Source organism: Protopterus annectens, chromosome 2.part1 (assembly GCF_019279795.1).
Source record: "Protopterus annectens isolate FY-2018-M chromosome 2.part1, PAN1.0, whole genome shotgun sequence".
In the NCBI taxonomy this organism is placed as follows: domain Eukaryota; kingdom Metazoa; phylum Chordata; order Ceratodontiformes; family Protopteridae; genus Protopterus; species Protopterus annectens.
The window spans coordinates 1,665,532,337-1,665,554,783 of NC_056729.1; the positions used below are offsets into that span (position 1 = coordinate 1,665,532,337).

General features: G+C 39.7%; 1 protein-coding gene across 1 annotated transcript in view; it reads left to right on the forward strand.

Moving 5' to 3' along the window:
- Window positions 1–21,280, forward strand: part of PERM1 (PPARGC1 and ESRR induced regulator, muscle 1) — a 256,708-nt gene extending 235,428 nt beyond the window's left edge. The window contains exon 4 of the mRNA XM_044063092.1: window positions 20,224–21,280. Within this exon, the coding sequence (XP_043919027.1) occupies window positions 20,224–20,291 (68 nt within the window). The 3' untranslated portion in view covers window positions 20,292–21,280. The remainder of the gene's footprint in view (window positions 1–20,223) is intronic.
- The last annotated feature ends 1,167 nt before the right edge of the window (window positions 21,281–22,447 follow it).

The following is a 22,447-nucleotide window of genomic DNA, read 5'->3' on the forward strand; positions in this document are numbered from 1 at the left end:
CTCTACTTAAAATGATTACCAGAGATGTAACCAACACAGGTTTTAAAGTTATCAGAAAACCCCCAAGCTAATTAACACTTAAAGGAATTTCAGAGCAGTTTAACAACTAGTGCAGAGCTTCAGACACACACACAAGACAGTTTCAACAGAGCTAGATCTGAGAAATCAGTCCAAGTTATAACAACCACAATAAAATGAAGGAAATATACTTAAATCAGCTTATGTCCAGTTGATGTATGCAGACAAATCTCAGTAGCAAGCAACTCTACTTAAAATGATTACCAGAGATGTAACCAACACAGGTTTTAAAGTTATCAGAAAACCCCCAAGCTAATTAACACTTAAAGGAATTTCAGAGCAGTTTAACAACTAGTGCAGAGCTTCAGACACACACACAAGACAGTTTCAACAGAGCTAGATCTGAGAAATCAGTCCAAGTTATAACAACCACAATAAAATGAAGGAAATATACTTAAATCAGCTTATGTCCAGTTGATGTATGCAGACAAATCTCAGTAGCAAGCAACTCTACTTAAAATGATTACCAGAGATGTAACCAACACAGGTTTTAAAGTTATCAGAAAACCCCCAAGCTAATTAACACTTAAAGGAATTTCAGAGCAGTTTAACAACTAGTGCAGAGCTTCAGACACACACACAAGACAGTTTCAACAGAGCTAGATCTGAGAAATCAGTCCAAGTTATAACAACCACAATAAAATGAAGGAAATATACTTAAATCAGCTTATGTCCAGTTGATGTATGCAGACAAATCTCAGTAGCAAGCAACTCTACTTAAAATGATTACCAGAGATGTAACCAACACAGGTTTTAAAGTTATCAGAAAACCCCCAAGCTAATTAACACTTAAAGGAATTTCAGAGCAGTTTAACAACTAGTGCAGAGCTTCAGACACACACACAAGACAGTTTCAACAGAGCTAGATCTGAGAAATCAGTCCAAGTTATAACAACCACAATAAAATGAAGGAAATATACTTAAATCAGCTTATGTCCAGTTGATGTATGCAGACAAATCTCAGTAGCAAGCAACTCTACTTAAAATGATTACCAGAGATGTAACCAACACAGGTTTTAAAGTTATCAGAAAACCCCCAAGCTAATTAACACTTAAAGGAATTTCAGAGCAGTTTAACAACTAGTGCAGAGCTTCAGACACACACACAAGACAGTTTCAACAGAGCTAGATCTGAGAAATCAGTCCAAGTTATAACAACCACAATAAAATGAAGGAAATATACTTAAATCAGCTTATGTCCAGTTGATGTATGCAGACAAATCTCAGTAGCAAGCAACTCTACTTAAAATGATTACCAGAGATGTAACCAACACAGGTTTTAAAGTTATCAGAAAACCCCCAAGCTAATTAACACTTAAAGGAATTTCAGAGCAGTTTAACAACTAGTGCAGAGCTTCAGACACACACACAAGACAGTTTCAACAGAGCTAGATCTGAGAAATCAGTCCAAGTTATAACAACCACAATAAAATGAAGGAAATATACTTAAATCAGCTTATGTCCAGTTGATGTATGCAGACAAATCTCAGTAGCAAGCAACTCTACTTAAAATGATTACCAGAGATGTAACCAACACAGGTTTTAAAGTTATCAGAAACCCCCAAGCTAATTAACACTTAAAGGAATTTCAGAGCAGTTTAACAACTAGTGCAGAGCTTCAGACACACACACAAGACAGTTTCAACAGAGCTAGATCTGAGAAATCAGTCCAAGTTATAACAACCACAATAAAATGAAGGAAATATACTTAAATCAGCTTATGTCCAGTTGATGTATGCAGACAAATCTCAGTAGCAAGCAACTCTACTTAAAATGATTACCAGAGATGTAACCAACACAGGTTTTAAAGTTATCAGAAACCCCCAAGCTAATTAACACTTAAAGGAATTTCAGAGCAGTTTAACAACTAGTGCAGAGCTTCAGACACACACACAAGACAGTTTCAACAGAGCTAGATCTGAGAAATCAGTCCAAGTTATAACAACCACAATAAAATGAAGGAAATATACTTAAATCAGCTTATGTCCAGTTGATGTATGCAGACAAATCTCAGTAGCAAGCAACTCTACTTAAAATGATTACCAGAGATGTAACCAACACAGGTTTTAAAGTTTTTATTTATTTATAATTTGTTGACCGGGAAAGTCCGACTAGGTTCCACAAAGCCTGTTTTCAGTGGAGGCCCAGGGAGAAATGCTCCAGATGCATGCCTTTGGAATGTGGGAGGAAGCCGGAGTACCCAGAGGAAACCCACGCAAACACAGGGAGAACATGTAAACTCCACACAGAAGGCACCCCAGCCGAGAATCGAACCGGAGAACCTCTTGCTGTGAGGTGACAACGTTAACCACTGCACCACTGCGCCGCCCAAAGATGGAGCTGTGAGCTATTATAGCAATAACCCATGCCTGGGTGTGGGTAATGCTGGATTTACCCACGGTTGGCGTGGTTTGGTCACGAGGGCAAAGCCAGAGTGGCCAAACAAAGACAACCGTGGGTAAATCCAGCATTACCCACACCCTAAAGGGGGTTATTGCTGTTATACAATGACATTATTTAAGAAAAAAAATAATTACTTTTCTTAAATAATGGCATTGTATAATGCCTCCTTGCTGCCCTTCTGCAGCTGTCTGGTATTCTGCATCAGTTTTGATGTACTGCGCATGCTTATACTTACACAGTACATCAGAGCTGTGGGCAAGATCTCCGTTGCTTTTTACAAGCTGTCTTGCTATGTTAAACGAGTTTAACATAGCGAGACAGCTTTACAAAAAGTAAAGGAGAATCTCCGTTGCTTTTTTAAAGCTGTCTCGCTAGGTTAAACCCATTTAACACAGCGAGGCAGTTTTGAAAAAAAGCAACGGAACAGGAATAGGTGGTCACTGGTGGTACCCAATGGGAAAATTAACCAGTGAGGTGACTTGAAATAATGATAAGCAGTTTGAAGACCAATAGGACTGAGATGCCTTGCATCACCGTGCAGTTATCCCTTATAGTATTATTTAATTGTTACTAAAGATTAGGCTTAAATTAGTGTGCACTAAACTTTTGTAAACTGAACCCTTGGAGGCATTTTTGTGATAAGAAGTTGGAGTACAAGTGCAATGCCTGACGTGAGTGATCCTGATAGGAAGTAGAAAAAGAAAATCAGTTGTTATTATAAGAAAAACAGAAAAACAAACGACTAATTCTATAGGCATCTGGTCACACAATGTGCAGTGAGGGCATAAAGTATTTGTGGAGAGTATATTGTGGTGGTCTTCATTAACATCAAGGATTAACAAAATAAACACAGGGTCACAAAACAGATATGACAATGCTTGCAAAGTAAAGCAACAGTAAATTCAAACAATTGTTTAGTTTTCAGTTTGCTCAAGGACCATATGTGTCATCATCAAAACTGAGATAATTTAAGCAGAAATGCAGACAAAATTGTGATCTGTAGTGAGAGTAGGGAGCAGGTTGAGGACACTTTGTAGAGGTGGAGATATGCTCTAGATAGGAGAGGAATGAAAGTCAGCAGGACTAAGACAGAATATATGTGTGTGAATGAGAGGGAAGATAGAGGAATGGTGAGGATGCAGGGAGTAGACTTGGCGAAGGTGGGTGAGTTTAAATACTTGGGATCAACAGTTCAGAGTAATGGTGAGTGTGGAAGAGAGATGAAGAAGAGAGTACAGGCAGGGTGGGGTGGGTGAAGAAGAGTGTTATGAGTGATTTGTGACAGACAGATCCCAGTAAGAGTGAAAGGGAAGGTCTACAAGAGGGTAGTGAGACTAGCTGTGTTATATGGGTTGGAGTGGCATTGACAAAAAGGCAGGAGTCAAAGCTTGACGTGGCAGAGTTGAAGATGTTAAGATTTACAATGGGTGTGACAAGGGTGGACAGGATTAGGAATAAGTATATTAGAGGGTCAGCCCAGGTTGGATGGTTTGGAGACAAAGCCAGAGAGGCAAGATTACGTTGGTTTGGACATGTGCTAAGGAGGGATGCAGAGTATATTGGGAAAAGGATGCTAAGGATGAAGCTGCCAGGTAACAGGAAAAGAGGAAGGCCTAAGATAAGGTTTATGGATGTGGTGAGAGAGGACATGCAGGTGGTTGGTGTGACAGAGCTGTGACAGAGTAAGATGCAGAGGACAGGAAGAAATAGAAACAGATGATCCGCTGTGACAACCCCTAATGGGAACAGCTGAAAGAAGAAGAAGAAGAAGAAAGACAAAATATATACTGTCTGAATTTGCTGTATTCCAGTCTATTCCCTTTACTCCGCATTTACTAAGAGTTAATATATGTAAGTAGTGAGGTAAGGGTGCAAATCCCCACCCCCTCCCCTGATATCACCATCACATTGGGGAAAACACTTTCTAGGTGTAACAGTGAGTTTTACAGTTTGATGTTATATTCTGAGGATTACACATAATTTGAGTGTCAGGTCTCTCGCTTCAGAATCTTGAATTTTGAATAGGGCAGCCATCTGTTCAGACAGTGTAACATTTTTAATCCATTTGTTAGCCAGGTAAACGCATTAATGAGAAACTTCTTTTCATTGATGATATAGAAACACTACCTGTTTAAGTGACTTACTTAGAGTCACACAGCTGATAAATAGAGATGGAAGGAATCATTTGCAGGTCACAGCTTTAATCCTTGCAACAACTGCCAAGCTAAGCTAGCTGCTACATAACTTTGAGAAATCAGATAAAACTTTAGTTTTGGCTGCATTCTGGGTACTTTCTAATTAGGAAACATATATATTTCTTCAGTAAATGCTGTCTTCAGAACTAAGAGGACCAGATAAAGTTTATTCATTGTATTCCCCACTTTGATATTTATGTTATGGATATGGAGGAAGTTATAGTTTGTTGGTATTAAATCCATGCTAGTTATATCCACTGCAATATATTCGTTATATTGGCATAGTTATTAATGTGTCGAAGTCTGACTGTGAATCCTGTGCATTTGTGCCTTTGAAAGACTTCTAGTTAATCTTACACAGGTCATAGCAGTGAATAGGTAGCTGATAGCACATCGACTGCAAATTTGGTGACTTTCTTATAAGTATAAGCAATTTTATCAATGAAGTTATTGGACAGTTAACCCCTGTCAAAAGTGCACTACAGTAGTTTAAGGATAAGTGCTAAGTATGCCCACAGAATTCCAGTAGCATGGACTTTGATACCATTCCCTACTCAGGTATCATTGATAAACTCACCAAACTAGGCATCAATCCTTACATCACTAGGTGGGTTGCAAACTGGCTCACAGACAGGACCCAAGAGTGAATGTTGCAGATTCCAAGTCAAACTGTCGACCAGTCACGAGTGGATTCTCACAGGGCTCGGTCCTGGGCCCTCTCCTCTTTTGGCATCTACTTCTCAGAAGTCCAAGCCAACACAGAAGGACTCTGGTTGACCAAGTTTGCTGATGACTGCAAGCTAGGAGTCATTATCAACTCCCAAAGTGATTCAGATATCCTACAAAAGGGCCTCTCTGAGACCAATGACTGCTGTTGGAACCATGGCCTGAAGCTTAACGCCAAAAGATGTGTTATCATCCACTTTGGAAAAAACTCAATTCCCATGGATTACCACATTGATGGGAGCCCACTAAACACTGAAGGGGCCATAAGAGATCTGGGCACGCATGTCGTCAGCCACCTCACCTTCAACCAAAACATTGCCACTGTGGTTATAAACTCCTTCTATGTGGCACATTTTATAACCAAAGGTTTCGCATCCAGGAAGAAAGAGGTCATCATCCCTTTCTACTTATCCCTCATTAGACCCTTCATCAAATATAATACCCCATTTGGCATGTACCTGACCAGACACCTACAGCAGCTGGAGAGGCCACAAAAGTACCTCATAAAAAGGATACTAGACCTTAAACACATATCCTACATGGACAGACTCAAGAAACTTCAGCTTTTCTCAATCTCTTATCATCTACTTATAGATGATCTCTGCTTTACTTACAAAGTCATGTCCGACCCAGCCCTACTTGAAATGCTACACTTAAAGAAATCTCAATCCCCCCATGCCATACACTCCAGAGATCACAACCTAATTACCACAATTAACAGAACATGCTGGAGGGACAGGTTCATCTCCCAAAGACTGCCCATACTCTGGAATAAGCTTCCCATTCATGTCAAGCAGATCACCTTGCTGGCCCTCTTCAAGAGAAATCTTGACGAGTGGATGGGTAACAGAAAGTTCACCCCAGAGATCACTCAAGTTGCCCTACTGGATAGGGATACTGTAAACTAACATTGGGTGGCATGGTGCCTGGGCAATTTTTTTGGGCTAGGCTTGTAAAGGCTGCAGGGCCATTAGCCTAGTACACACCTATGAACCTGTAAAAGGTTTGATTCTGTACAATACTCTAGTTTACAGTTGGCTAATTTTACAGTTGAAGTCCTAAAGTGTGCTTTTATTTCTTTCCTTAAATGTGAGGTATTATCAATAAAGATCTCTACACACCTGCAGCAATTACTCCTCTGACTCATTGTTTCAAGTAATATCTTTCCACGCCTTCTCAGGCTGTTAGATTGAGTTAGAAGCATGTCTGCTAAAATTAATTATTTTTTTCTCATTAAGCATTAGCCTGTTATTGTTAGTCGATACATTGAAAAAAATTGACTCAGCCATTCATGTGGTATAGAGGGATAAAGCCCTGACTACACCAAAGGTGACCCTTGTTTCAATTAGCGGCTAAGGGACTGACAGAGTATTAGGGAGGGATGGGCATTACTTTGCATTTGCTGTGATGATCTCTGGCATTTCCTGTGATGATTCCTGGCATTTCCTGTGATGATCCCTGGCATTTCCTGTGATGATTCCTGGCATTACCTGCGATGATTCCTGGTATTTCCTGTGATGATCCCTGGCATTTCCTGTGATGATTCCTGGCATTTTGCTGTGATGATCCCTGGCATTTCCTGTGATGGTCCCTGGCATTTCCCGTGATGATCCTTGGCATTTGCTTTGATGATCCCTGGTATTTCATGGATAGTTCAGAGGATAGCTTCTACTCTTGTGTATCAGATATTATAGAGATTGAAGAGAATGTTTTGAATGTTTACAGTTATTTGGATACAACTGGGGTTGAATGTAAAAGCTTGTTTATACCTCCATTTACTAATGAAATGATACGACAATTTTCAGCAGTTTTTGGATTTGCCATCGAAAGGTTATTTATGGATTTTAATAAACAAAGATGGAATGTGCAATATAACTTAAGAACAGAGTTAAGCTCTAATAGATTTAAGTGCAAATCAACAATAATAAAACCTGCTAAGAGGAATAAAAGTATTATTAATTATAAACAGTATATTAAAATGTATTATGAACATTTAGATAATACAAATGTTTATGAGACAAGTAATGTTTTACAATTATGAGAAAGCCCTTATTAAATATCAGCAATTATTGAATAAAGGGTGTAGACTGGGATATGTTAGTAGAAAGGATGTTGGTACAGCTAATTGGGGTATGGCTATGTTTTACCGCCTACCAAAGATACATAAGGGCTTAAATAATTTAAGTGGCCATCTAATAGTATTTGCTTGTAGATATTTTTTACATAACATTGGAATATTTTTATATAGATATCTCTATCCTTTTCTTTTAAAGATTCTCTCTAACATAAGGGATACACAAGATATTTTACATAAAATTTCTACGGTAAGATGGGAATGAAATAGGTTTTGGATGGCCTTTGATGTCAAGAGTCTTTATACCAACATCCAACATAGATGTGGAGTGGAAGCTCTGCATTATGTTTTGGGGAAACTGCTGCACATACCCTACTGTAATGCCTTCCCTGGTAAGGTCAGACCACAAAGTGGTCTCCTTTGAATTAAAAATAAACCCTGGACCCCAGCTAAACCTGGAATATTCAGGAAGTATTCTAAGGCTAACCTTCTGCTATTAAGTGAAAACCTGGCAAAATTGCAAGCCCCCATTAACCCTGAGAACACTTCTGCCTATAAAGAACTGTTCACAGAAACCCTGTACAAGCATGTTAACAGCTGCATAGAGGTAGCTGTACCCACCAGGAAGTACAAAACTAAGGCCAAGAACACTGCATCAATGGGCCCAGACAATATCCCAGGATGCCTTCTAAATACCATGAAATATGACCTATCAGGGCCTCTGGAATTACTGTTTAACTGTAGCCTCCAAATAGGTTTCATGCCTCATGAATGGAGAAAGGCAACAGTCATCCCTCTGCACAAAGGTGGGCCATCTACAGACCCTGGAAACTACAGAACCATAAGTCTCACTAGTCTTATATGTAAAACCATGGAAATAATTATCATGGAGATGATCAATAGAGAAATAGTAAACCTCCAGATACTAGACCCAACCCAGTTTGGTTTTGTCATGGGCAGATCATGCCTACTCAACCTGGTGGACTTCTTTGAGAAGGTCACCAAAGCAATGGATGAGGGCAAAATCGTTCACACTGCCTACCTTGGCCTGGCCAAGGCATTTGACACAATACCCCACTCGAGCATTGTTGACAAACTCAAGAGGTTAGGGACAAAACCGTATGTCACCCAGTAGATAGTCAACTGACTCACAGACAGGACCCAGGAAGTTAGAACTGGGGAGGCCACCTCTATAAAGAGGCTAGTTACAAGAGGAGCTTCCCAGGGATCAGTTCTTGGACCATTCCTTTTTGGCATTTACTTCTCGGAAGTCAAGGCCAATGTCAGTGGTCTCTGGCTTGACTAAATTTGCAGATGATTGTAAATTAGGAGCTGTCATTGAATCTTGTACTGACACAAATGTTCTCCTGAAGGGGTTGACACAGACAAACAACTGGTGTCAGAGCCATAGACTAAAACTAAATGCCAAGAAATACATAATAGTATGCTTTGGGAAGTCATCCATCTCTGGTAGCTATCATATTGCAACATACCCCTTAAAGTTGACCCAGTAGTGAGGGACTTAGAGACACACATAGATAGTAATCTAGGCCTCTGATCATCATGTGTCTACAGTGGTGAGGAAATCATTCTATGTTGAACAACTTATAAACAAAGGAATGGCATCTAAGACAAGGAAGCCATTGTCCCACTGTATTCGGCATTCATCAGACCTATCATCGAGTACAATCCCCCATTTGGTATGTACCTAACCGGGGATATCCAACAACTGAAATGTACACAGAGGTTACTCACTAAAAGAATACAGGGCATAAGTAAAATGTCCTATGCAGACCGCCTCAAGGCTCTATCCCTGTATTCTGTCTCCTATGGGTTTTTGAGGGGAGATCTGTGTCTGGCATACAGGGTATTGTCAGACCCCACTCTGATGGACCTCCTGCATATCCACAAAACAAACAGTACCAGAATTACCTGCTCTAAAGACTTAACCCTTGTCTGTGATATAAATAGAACCTGCTGGAGAGATTGGTATGTATCCCAGAGACTACCCCATCTATGGAACAGGCTCCCCATCCATGTGAAGCAGAGTTCCTCCCTAATGCAATTCAAGTGCAACTTGGACAGTTAAATGAGAAACTGGAAATTCATCCCTGGTTTGGCACCTATGTCTCTAATTGACACAGGTAACCTGTAAATGGTTCATCTCCAAGGGCCATGCTTACATTTATGAAGGGTATGAGAAATTGTCAGAGATTTGGGATGCATGGCTAGGCTTAAAAAGGCCCTTGTGGTTGTTAGCCTAGTAAACACCTATGAACCTTCTGCATATCCTGTCGGATTATCCCAGTCAACAAATGTAAATAAATAAATAAAATAAAATAAATAAATAAACCTATGAACCTTATCTGATTTTGTAATAGATATTATGGCATTTTATTTGGATAATATTGTTTTATCTTTAATAACAAAGTTTTTCATCAAAATCATGGTATGGCCATGGGGGTGTAATTTGTGCCATGCATGTAGATTTGGTCATGGCTGTATTTGAATTGTAATATTTATATTCTCATAATTTTTTTTTCATAGGTTCATAGGTTCATACTAGGCTATCTGCCCGAGGGCATTTACAAGCCTAGCCCATAGTTTTGTGGCTTACGCCACCCCTTTAGTATGGGGAACTATACCCATTATTTTGCTGTGCCTCTGTTGAGCAGTGACACTGAGGTAATCCCTGGGGTATATCTGCGATCTCCCATCCATTGGTCAAGATTTCTCTTGAACAAGGCCAGCGAGGTGCTCTGCCTCACATATACCGGGATTTTGTTCCACAGCATAGGGAGTCTTTGGGTGATGAATCTATCCCTCCAGCACGTCCTATTAATAGCCGTGTCGAGGTTTAAGTCTCCCGCCCTTGTGGCTCTGACGGATCTAGATTTTATGAGGTGAAGCATATTCATCAAATCTGGGTTTGACATGGCCTTGTATGTCAGGCAAAGGTCACCTCTGAGCAAGCGGTAAGCGACTGAATAGAGCTGGAGTTCTTTCAGTCGGGCAGCATAGGACAGATTTTTCAGACCCTTTATCCTTTTGGTGAGGAACTTTCGAGGCCTCTCCAGCTGCTGCAAGTGTCGGGTCAGATACATTCCGAATGGGGCATTGTACTCAATCATTGGTCTGATGAGTGATGAGTATAGGGGGACTATGACCTCCCTTGATCTAGATGTGAATCCCTTCATGATAAGGTGGGCAATGTAGAAGGTTTTCCTAACTACTTTAGCTACATGGGTGTCGAATGACAGGCTACTGTCAACCTGGGTCCCCAGGTCCCTGATAACTTCTTCTGTGCTCAGTGGATTGCCACCTATATGGTAGCTAGGGGTAACCTTGTTTTTCCTGAAGGGGATGACTATGCATTTTTTGGCATTTAACTTTAGGCCATGGCTCTGGCACCAGTTATCCGTTTCTGTGAGACCCTTCTGAAGGATATCTGTGTCAGATGTGTTTTCGACTACGGCGCCCAGTTTGCAGTCATCTGCAAACTTTGTCAGCCATAACCCTCCTGTGTTTGCTTGTACTTCGGAAAAGTAGATGCCAAACAAGAGTGGGCCCAGGACTGAGCCCTGTGGGACACCACTTGTGACAGGCTTAGAGTCTGACATGGCACCAGCGACTCTGACCCTGTGGGTTCTGTCACTCAGCCAGTTTGCAACCCATCTTGTGATGTATGGGTTAACATTTAAGCTGATGAGTTTTTCAATGATACCCGAGTGGGGTATTGTATCGAAGGCCTTCGCCAGATCGAGGTAGGCTGTATGGACTGCCTTTCCCTCATCAATGGCTTTGGTGACTGTTTCGAAAAAGTCAACCAAGTTTAAAAGACATGATCTGCCTTTGACAAAGCCAAAATGGGTTGGATCCAAAGTCTGCAAATTCCCTATGTCTTTATTTATGAGGTCCATTATGATCCTCTCCATGGCTTTGCAGATAAGGCTTGTCAAGCTAATGGGCCGGTAATTTCCAGGGTCGGTGGAGGCACCGCCTTTGTGAAGTGGGACCACTGTCGCAGTGCGCCACTCCCTGGGTACGTATCCAGAGATGAGACACGTATCCAGAGATGAGACTTGCATTATACATAGATCATATTTTGTCAAATATGTAATTAAATGTTATTGGTTTATAGAAGATTTAATTTTTTTTTGTGTAAAGGTAGTACAGTTTAGTAGATCATTTTATACAAGACTTACAATGCAATAGGTTTCAACTCAAATTTGAAGGTTTACAGTTAGGTTCACAGATTACCTTCTTAGATTTGATACTGAGTAGTTTTATGGATGGGAGAGTTATTAGAAAGTTTGAGGAGGCCAGTGTATATTTGCATGGCTCCAGCTACCACCCTCATAATCTTTTGACTGCATTACCATATGGAGAATTTTTAAGACTTAGCAGTTTGTGTAGTCAAGATGCAGATTTTTTTTAATGAAGCACATAAAACTACAGATATGTTTATTAGTAGAGCTTATGCTGGGGGGGGGGTCTCCTAAATTCTCTGCAGGGAGTTGTTGCTTCCAGAAGATATCTCATGACAAATACTGGAGAGCAATAAAAGGATAGACCAGATAACTTATAGAGAATATTGGGGAGATAATACTAGAAGTAGGTATCCCCTTGATGGAAGTAAGATTCATGAGAATAATAGGAATATTTATTTGGTAACTATGTATAATGCAAGTGATCAAATAGCTAAATTGTTAAAATATTATTGGCCACTTTTATTGAAATATGAAAATTTGATTAATTTGATTAAACTTTATCCCAGTGTTTCTTTTATGAAAGGCCGCAGCTTATCAGATTTTTTAGTTCATACCAAATTTGTTCTCCCACATATAATTTTTCAGGAACAAGTTAAACGGCACATGTAGTTTTTGGAAAGTGCTCAGTATGTAATTTAGTGGTGCATATTTTTTAAAATCAATGGAATTAATTTTAGTCCTAAGCAATATTTTTACATCAATACTGAAGGAATTGTTTACGCTCTATGTTGCTCTGTAATTTCTTTTATATTGGGGAAAGCCAGAGGGCTTTCAAAATTAGGCTCCAAGAACATGTTTGAGGCATCAAAAGAGGCTGTTTGGAAAGCCCTCTAGGCTTACATTTTAAAGAATGTCATGGAGGTAATGCTGCAACACTTAGGGCCTATATTTTGGAACAGGTAGTGTTACATACAGGGGAATTGGCAACTGTCAAGGAAAAATTACTAGGTAAAGAAGATATGTATATTCTCAAGTTTAATACCCTGGCTTCTAAAGGGTTTAATAATGAGTGCAATTGGAAGTACCTAATCAAATAAAATGTTAATTAATTGTTAAATTTGTTATTTAAATATGCTCTATAATGTGATTGTTTGTTTTAATGAATTGTACTCCTTGAAGGCTGTTTTGGCCAAGGTGCTAGAAATATTAAAGCTTTTTATTAGTATTCTTTCTGTAGCAGTGGTGTTTCATTATTTGGATTTATTGCTGTCTGGTATTTTTTCTGATCCCTGGCATTTACTGTAATGATCCCTGGCATTTCCCATGATGGTCCTTGGCATTTCCCATGATGATCTTTGGCATTTACTGTGATGATCCCTGGCAGAGGATGGGGATGTCGTATAGTAGGAGGTGAGGTCCAAGGTGGAGATGGTGTGGACATGGACGCTTGCTAAGGTGGCAGAGCAATTCGCTGCAAACTCCCCATTGACCATCCCTCAGATACAACCATGGGCATTGAGATAGAAAAGAAAGTGAGTAGGGTATAATCAAAATTCACCAAGAGAATGGGGATGTCCAAGATCCCCAGGATGCTGCTAAGTTCCACAACCAGTGAAAGGGGATTAACAGAGGAAGTCAGGGATTGGAGTAGCTGGTCAACCTAGCATGGGCATGGATGTGGTGCACTGAGTAGCAGAGCCATAAGGATGATCTAAAGGAGACCCCCCCCCAAATAATTGAGTGAATTTAAACACAGATCTTAAGCACCTCATTGAAATTGGTATCAGCCCTGATACAATTCCCTGGTTCCTCAGCCACATATCTCCTTCCACCCCTCCACCCTCTTCCAAAACAAGTCACTGAAGGCTCCATTCTCACTCCGCTGCCTTTCCTCCATATACATTAATAAACTCCCAGTTGATGTACCACACCTTCCTACCTTACTGTATGCTGATGGCATGGTTATAGACTACTCCAGTCATGCTTCCTCTGTCATACAACAAGACCTGCAAGCAAATTTGCTATCCCATGTTAATTAACTCAACAACAAAAAACTAATATTCATCTCCTCCAAAACTAAATCAATGATTGTCGATACCACTCCAGAATGTGTAAAAAAATCCCATTACTCTTCATCTTCTTTGAGTACCTGGGTATCTGGCTTAACCCCCTCACTCTACTTTCACATGCATCTGAACTGCATTCAAAAAGATAAACTCCTTTCTCATTTGAGCTAATAAAATCTGTCTATTTTCTCTCTCCAGACTGACCAGGAATGTCACAGGTAAAGGTATCCTCCTGGCTCTAATACAGTATGGCCTTCCACTAGTAGCAGATGCCAAATTTCTCCACCATTCAATCCATAGCTAATTCCATTTAGTGATTCATTGCTTTTTCCCCTAGGAATGAGCTCTACTGTCTAACTCTATCACAGCCATTAGGTAGACCATATCCAAACCATCTACTAGCAAGATATTTTTGCCATAATGGAACATAAAGAAGTTTGTTGACTTAACATAAACCTAAACAGAATATGCCATGCTTCTCAAAAGGCACAGTATTATGCACGTGTCAGAAAATTTGCAACAAAGTAATCCATGCTCTACTCTGATTCACAGGAAAGGAAAGTTTAATGAGAACCCTTGGTCTCTTCATAAAAGTTTACTCTATGCGACAAGCAATGTTTCAGGATGTGACATGCAAGCAAGGTGCTTGAATACCAAATGCTGTCACCTTACGTATATTGCTAATGGGAAGCAGGGTATTGTGAAATGACAAATGTTAGCAGTGTGGACGGACTGTGTTACCAATTCATATGGCTTTGGAAACTGATTTGCTAGAAGCATATGAACAATATCTTCCATCTTTCATCTTTTGGCTAAAGCAAACAAAATCACTGAACTAACAGCTAACAGCTAAAAACTCCTTCCCTCCTTCTTCCAGTTTCACAAGAAGCTATTTAATAGTGCTAGCAGCATAGCCTGCACTCCACCAGTAGTCTCCCCAACTGCAGTACCACAAACATGTCTCAGAAGAAAAATTCTAGCAAATATTTTATAGTAAAAACAAACAAACAAGCAAACAAAACTGTATCAAAACACTATGGTCTTGCAACCATCTGTCACCATTGTTAAGAATCCTGCATGTCCAAAGAGATGTGAGCTGCACAACAGAATTACTATATTACCAGTGTATATACAGCTCTCATCAACAGCTCTACAAACTGCAAAAGACCCCCATGGTTTCTGGTGCCTAGCGGACTCTAGACCCCAGCTTAATTTAGGTATTACAAAGTAGTTTTAGTCACTTAAAGTGTGCTGAAAGGATTCAGCAAGACTGAATTTCTTCCCTCTAGTCATACTTTTGGTTCAGACCATCACTGAATGAGACACTTGTTTAAAAAAATCTTTAAAATGCACCTCAGAACATCTTCAACCCCCACAGCTTCTTGAGGCTATGAGGCCCCGAGACCCACAGCTCAATCCAGTTATTTTGACTGCAGTGATTCCAGCATAGTCTTGGTCAGTTAGGGTGTCTTGAAAGGATTCAGGGCAAAACAAAAGTTGAAATGGAAGGCTCTTTCCCTTAGTGATTTTTGTTTAGGCCATCATTGCATGAAAAAAGTAGTTAAAAAAACACACCTCAGAGCATATAGAACCTCCATGGCTTTATGGGGCCTAGCAGCCCCAAGACCTCCAGCTCAATACAGTTAATTCCATTCTAGTTATTACAGTGTAGTCGCAGTCAGCTGGGGATGTGTTACAAGGATTCAGGGAAAAACAAAGTCAGACAGCAAAAGTTAATATCTTCCCATAACCTAGAGTTTTGTTCAGGCCCTTATTGGATGTAAAGCTTGTTAAAAAAACAAACCTTACATCCCATTGCTATTGGAAACCTGGCTAAAACCTCATATCAATTCCTCTGAATTTCTCCCACCTCAGTACAATATCTATAGGTCTGATAGGACACCCCAAAAAAGGCAGTGGGGTGGCTATCTTGTACTCTATCTCACTGACGCTAACACCTATAGACATTACCCTGCCTGGTTTCTCCCCTGCTGAACTACTGCTCCTAGACTGCCACATCAATAACTATAGGAAGCTTGCTTTTGCCTCTATCTATATCCCCCCAGGTAAAAACATCCCTATCCTTGAACATATAGTCTCTTGGATAAACACCTCCATCCCCTATGAAACCATCATTCTTGGAGATGTTAATATAGATGAAACTCCCTTATTGGTGACTCACCCCAACATTTCATAAACCTGTATGGATTCTCACAATTGATCACTACTCCTACCCACTACAGTACAAATGCTACTGGTTCCACAATTGACTGGATCTTGACCAACTCTCCTAACAACTATTGCAACCCTTCTACCTTCCCTGACTCTATTAGTGACCATTCTCTCATTTCTGTCATAAGGCACTCTCCTCATCTCTCTAAGCCCCATCTGTAGAGAGATTCTAGGAAACTGATTAACTTTTCCCCTGAAACCTTTAACTGTAGACTCTCTGCCATCAACTGGTCTATCCTAAAAACTCTCCCACTCAGTGATGCTGTTACTAAATTCAACCACATTTTTCTTGATGTACTAAACTCTCTTGCCCCAACTGGTAAAATCAGAATCATATTTGCACCCTGGCTCTCCAAAACTACTCATGCTTTGATGCATGAAAGAGATGCTTTGTGGAAAAAATGGCAAACCACTAAAACTCCCACTTTCTCCAAGGTTATAAGCGACTCAGAAATCGTGTAAAAAAGTATTATTTTGGATAAACACAAATGTTTCACTAAATTTCAAAGCTCTCGCCCAAATGACCCCAAAACATTCTGGATTACTATCAACTCCCTGCTCCACACTGGTTCTCCTACCATCCCTAACCCTTTCCCCTATCACTCTCCCTCTGAAACTGCAGACTTACTCAACAAACACTTCATAGACAGCATCTCAAAACTCCTACCGTCTGGTAACTCTGCTCATCCCAACTCTTCTGTGTCACCCTCACCTCCCCCTAAACCTCTGTCCTCCTCTATCTCTCAGCCTTTTACCTTGCAACCTGTTTCTACAAAGTATATCAAATCCCTGCTTTTTAAACTAAAACCATGCTCTCCCTCCACTGATAAACTCCCCCCTCAATTTATGAAAATTGCTGCTGACTCTATTGCACACCCTGTATCTATCTTAATCAACCGGTCCATTCAGGAATCTACCTTACCGGAAATATGGAAATCATTCTATACCACTCCTCTCCACAAAGGTGGCAACTCTGTTGAAACCTCTAACTATAGACCAATCGCTATTCTCTCACTGCTCTCTAAGATCCTTGAACAATGTATACATACTCAACTACTGTCCTATCTCATTCATGAAAATCTCCTCACCCCCTTGCAACATGGTTTCTACCCTAAACACAGTACCTCAACTGCCTTACTATCCTGAAAAGGTTGCATTAGCTAGGGACAACACCCACCTCATCTCCTGTCTATTCCTTGATCTCTCTAAAGCCTTTGAAACTCTGTCTCATCCCATCCTTCTTAACAAACTCTCAGACACAAACCACTCTCCTTCTATGCTTGGCTGGTTCCAATCCTACCTTACTGGCAGAAAACAAGCTGTTAGATGGCAGCAGGCTTTCTCACCCATCCTTGCTGTTCAAACAGGAGTACCTCAAAGCTCCATACTTGGACCACTTCTTTTCAACATTTTTACCAACAACCTACATTCAACCTGCAGTCTCTCATCTGTAATATAATATGCAGACGACTCTACTCTCTTATCTATCTCCAATACTATCTCTGAACTATACACACTAACACAGAATTCCTTTATCTCTGTTGAAAAATGGCTCAGAAACAATCAACCAATCCTTAACCCTAAGAAAACTAAATTCCTTCTCTTCCTACATCAAGACACTCTCTCACCTTAAATCCATTTTTTCTCTTTCCTCCCTAGATGGCACCACTATCTCCCCTGCCTCATGCACCAAACTCCTTGGGGTAATAATTGATGACTGACTAAAATTTGACTTGCACATACAACAGGCCATCAAAAAAAACACCAAAACCTTGGACTACTTTATAGGAACAAAAAAATTCCTCATTGCTACCACTAAATCACTCTTGCGCAGGCATTTCCCTTACCTAGCCTTCTATACACATCCCTCATCCTTACCAATATCCAAACTACCTCAGTGCAGAAACTGGAACAAACATACAACAAAATTGCCAGATTTATTCTAAACCAACCACTCTCTTCACATCACTGCCTCTCACTAAACAAACTTCAGTGGCTGGAATTTCTGCACCTTCTCCTACAATCGCAAATCCACACTACCTTTTCCATACTCAACAACCCCTCTGCCTGCCCTGCTCTCGCCTCCAATGTTACTCTCTACTCTCCCCTCCTCGGCCTCTCCGGAGTGCTGATCAGCATTTTCTCTCAGTTTATGAACCCAAAAGGAATATTGGCAAACTACTTTACAAACACTCTGTCTCACTAAATTGGAGCAAACTCCCTCTCCATATTAGATCCAACTTTTCCTTTCCCTGTTTTAAAAAGGAGCTTAAATTCCACCTACTAAACTTGAAATTATGCCGTTGCCTTGACCACACATAGTCTTCATATGACCTACTATATAACTGGTTGCAACTCCTAAATTTCTTTCTCCATTAGTAACTTCTGCTTAAACTAACCTCCTAAATCCTCAGCTCTATTACTATAGCCCTACTATAGTCCCCTCCTTTCTCTCCCCTTCCCATTCTCCACAATATTTACCCCCCCCCACTTCCTATCAATGTCTATACATTGTCCTTCTTTTGAACGATTATCTTTTTGTTTTTACTCTTATATGTGGTAAATTTAGACCACTGCTATTAGTGCAACCCTTGTTGTTGTATCTTTCAGCTTTTCCCAGGGGGTCGCCACAGCGGAACTCCGGTCCGCTAATGATTGGCAGTAGATTTTTACGTGCTGAGTTGTCTGCCCTGACGCACAACCTTCAACGAAGGTATGCCCATTCACGCATGTCTCCACACAGAAGACGCTCTAGTTGAGAATCGAACAGGACAACATCTTACTAGGAGGCGACAATGCTACCGCAGCACCACCACCGTAGTCGCTATCAGTGCAACCCTTAATGTTCATAATTTTTTTTCTTTCGTTTTTTTTTTTTTTTTATATAATGAATTTTGTATTTGCATTGTTGTTTTTAATAGTTTTTGTCCTGTATATTTACCTTTGCTTATGTTTGCTGGGGGTCTTTCCCCTTGAGTCTCCACTGAAAATGGGTTGCTTACTATCAATGCAATGCAAATCGTTTCTTTTTACAATTATTTTGCATTGTGATTGTTATTTAATATTTGTATATTGTCACTTTATCTTTACTTATGTTTGCTGGGGTTTTTCCCCTTGGGTCTCCACGGAAAATGGGTTTGTTTTCAAACTCAGTTGGTCTAACCTGGTTAACAAATGTGAAGTAAATAAAATAGATTTTTAAAAAAAAACTGTATAAGTAAATAAATAAACACCCATGGCACCTTGCAGCCATCCAGATTAATGCAGTTGTTTCCTACATATGTATGAGAAAACAGTCTTGCCTACTTAAAACAGATTGAATGAATGAATAAATGCAGGAAAAAATTAAGAGTTAGATGAACTGTGAGAAAAAGTAAGAAAAAAGTAATCTAGATAGTGTAAATAGGCCAGGATGGGGAAGGTGGTGTGTGTGTCTGTATGTGTATGTATCTGCGTGGTGTTTATATCACATTATCGAAAGATGAAAATTGCGAACGTTATTTCATCGGCCCCAAAACATCTAAACATGAAAATATCGAACATTCAGAACAGCAAATTTTTTCCCATGGAAAACATTTGCTGCTCCGAAACACATACACACAACACAAGCACATCAAACAAACAGCAACCACACACATACACTTAAATTCCTACATCTAATGCTACACTAAACTAAACATACACTACTATCTGCCCACTTACCTTAACCCAAACCCTAACCCTAAGGTCCGTCACTATTGCACACTCACCTAACCCGCGCCCTAACCCTAACTCACTTAACCTGCCCCTAATGCTAATGTACAAACAATCGCACACTTACCTGAACCCAACCCGTAACTTTCCACCACAGTGCTAAGAATAGCGAAGCCACAGAAATGGCCAACCAAATTCTTTCCCGAGGAAAGAATTCGCTGTTCTGCAGCTTTGCTATTCTTAACGTTTGCTGAATAGTGTTCGATATCAGAACATTCGAAGTTTTAATACTTCGATGTTCTGATATAGACCCTCTTTGTGTGTGTCTGTGTCGGGGGGGGGTGTGGTGGACTGCGGGGTATCTCTGGAGCTCTTTCACCTTGTGTCTAAAAGAACAAATATGCAATATGTATAGTGTCATGCTTAGATGCTGTGTTCCTTTTCTATAATGCATAAATGGTTGACTGTTACTGCAAAGAAGTGCCTTTCTGTTTCTGATTCATATTTTTTTTTGTGAACAGATGCATTCTCTTTTCTTTTCACAGCATTACTGGCAAACATAGGTGCAGTTTCTGCGATTAGATACTTCCGAAGACATATTAAAGAAGAGTGAAATGAAGATTAAGCCTCTTTCTTGTCCAAACATTCTAAGTGCAACAGTGCCAGTGACACCAGATGAGAAAGTAATGTACTAAATGACACGTTCGTGTGTTCCTAGTTGGAGTTCTGTACAGTACTGTTTAGAGCGTGAATTAAATGTCAGTGATTAGGAAACACAAGAATTAACAACTCTGAAGCTGTTTCTTCTCCCCAATATGAATTCATTGAATGAATGAGTTCATTCCTCACTCTGCAAGACATTGCCACTAGTAAACTTCAATTTATTTATAAGTTCAAACTAACATTATAAAGTAAAAAGGATCATTCAGCTGGAGTTGAATGGTGTATTATTCACTTTAAAGGGAACTAAAGTTAGATTGTTAACTAGTTTGTTTTGAAGGCTCTACCGTATATTTGAGGAATGATGGTTGTAAAAAGTGAGAAAGGTAACAATATTCCTATTAATAATGGTAAAATATTTGTTGTGCCGTGGCTGAAAAAGTACTGGAAAATGTAATTAAATGTACCTTTAGAAGGACATGCTGCATTGTGTGCTAAGTACTCTCTGAGTTTGTTGTATACAATAATTGACAGTACTTTTAAAACATTTATTTTTTGCTACTAAGGATACTGGTGTGGTTGTACTTTCAACATAATGTGATCTTTTAACTAATTAGACAGCAGTGAATGTTTTTGGAAGGCAACAAATGAAAGTTTGGAATTAGAAAGCAGATGGGGTTTTAACAGGTGTGATTCATTTTTAAGATGGTATTTTTTTAAGTTACAGAACCCAGATAAACAGAAGTCGTGGATTTGTCTCTGCAGCACAACTCCTTATGCAGATTTTAGAATTATTTGTTTTATTTGTTGCAGAATTCACATTCTTAATGAACAGAACAACTCCAGATGTCATAATTTGTCACATCTGTTTGCACTTTATTTCAGCTGGGATTAGAAAGATAATGACCTTAATTATGATTGTCAATAAACAGTTGTAATCTATACTACACTCTGGTCAATATTCACAGTTAAATGATATTGCCAATATTGCATTAACCCCAACAGTTTGCTAAATGTTTTATCTGCTGTGTTTAGAACACAACATAGAATAATACCTAACAGAGAACATGTAAACAAGCACAGAGAAAAATGACCATAAATGGACAAATGGAAGTGAATGTTGGTAGGTGTGAAGTGCTTCGTGTAAGGTGCACAAACTGGATTTTTACACAGAAAGAAACACATTTGTTATAAGACAAGGACTATTTGTCTCTCCTTATCTGCTTTGCCCTCACAGGACTATTTGTCTTTCCTTATCTGCTATGCCCTCAAGACAAGGGCTATTTGTCTCTCCTTCTCTGCTATGCCCTCACCTACAGCACTGACTGAAAAGTTCACAAAATACTGCAATGTTTTTTTTTTCTCTCCTCATCACATGTGTGAGTTATGTCTGCTTCATGTATGCTTGGATTCTGTTAATCATTTGGACCTCATTCTGAGTATAGGAATTGCAGCCATTTTGTTGCTACGTTAGCATCACTGCAAATTTACATTTCATTGGTCCATAGCTTGTTGCTAGGTAGCTGATCAGTTCAAAAGTGTATAGACCAGCCAGAGCAACTTCCAGTACTTACTATCCCTTTCCATGTGGGTTTGCAGGGTGAGACTGAAGGTATATTTGCAGTTAACATCAAATCACTCAAATTACATTTGGAAATGGTGAGGCAAAATAGCTACTTTTATCTAATATGAAGAGGAAGCCTGTCACAGAGGAGAGAAATTATTTTGTCACACAAACAGGTTCAGTTTATCTTATATGATGGTTAAGATCTTTTGTACACTTTTGAGAATATGAAAGGTATCACTCAGGACAGAGTCACTTCAAGCCTTGTAGAACAGAAGAGGTCACAAATAAGGAATTCTGTATAGGACAGAGAAGAAAGTTAGCATTTTAAGGGGTTCTGCAAAAGGCAATAGAACCCAAGCCCTGATTTTGTGAACAAGAATTTGAGTCTTTCACGTTAGACCATACATCTGTAAAAGTACATGCTGAAGGGAGCAGGGTATTCAATTATTGGCCTTATAGGAGAGGGTTAGAGAGGTATGATAGCACTCCTGGACCAGGAACAAATACCCTTGATAATCAGCTGAGCTAAAAATAGAAGTACT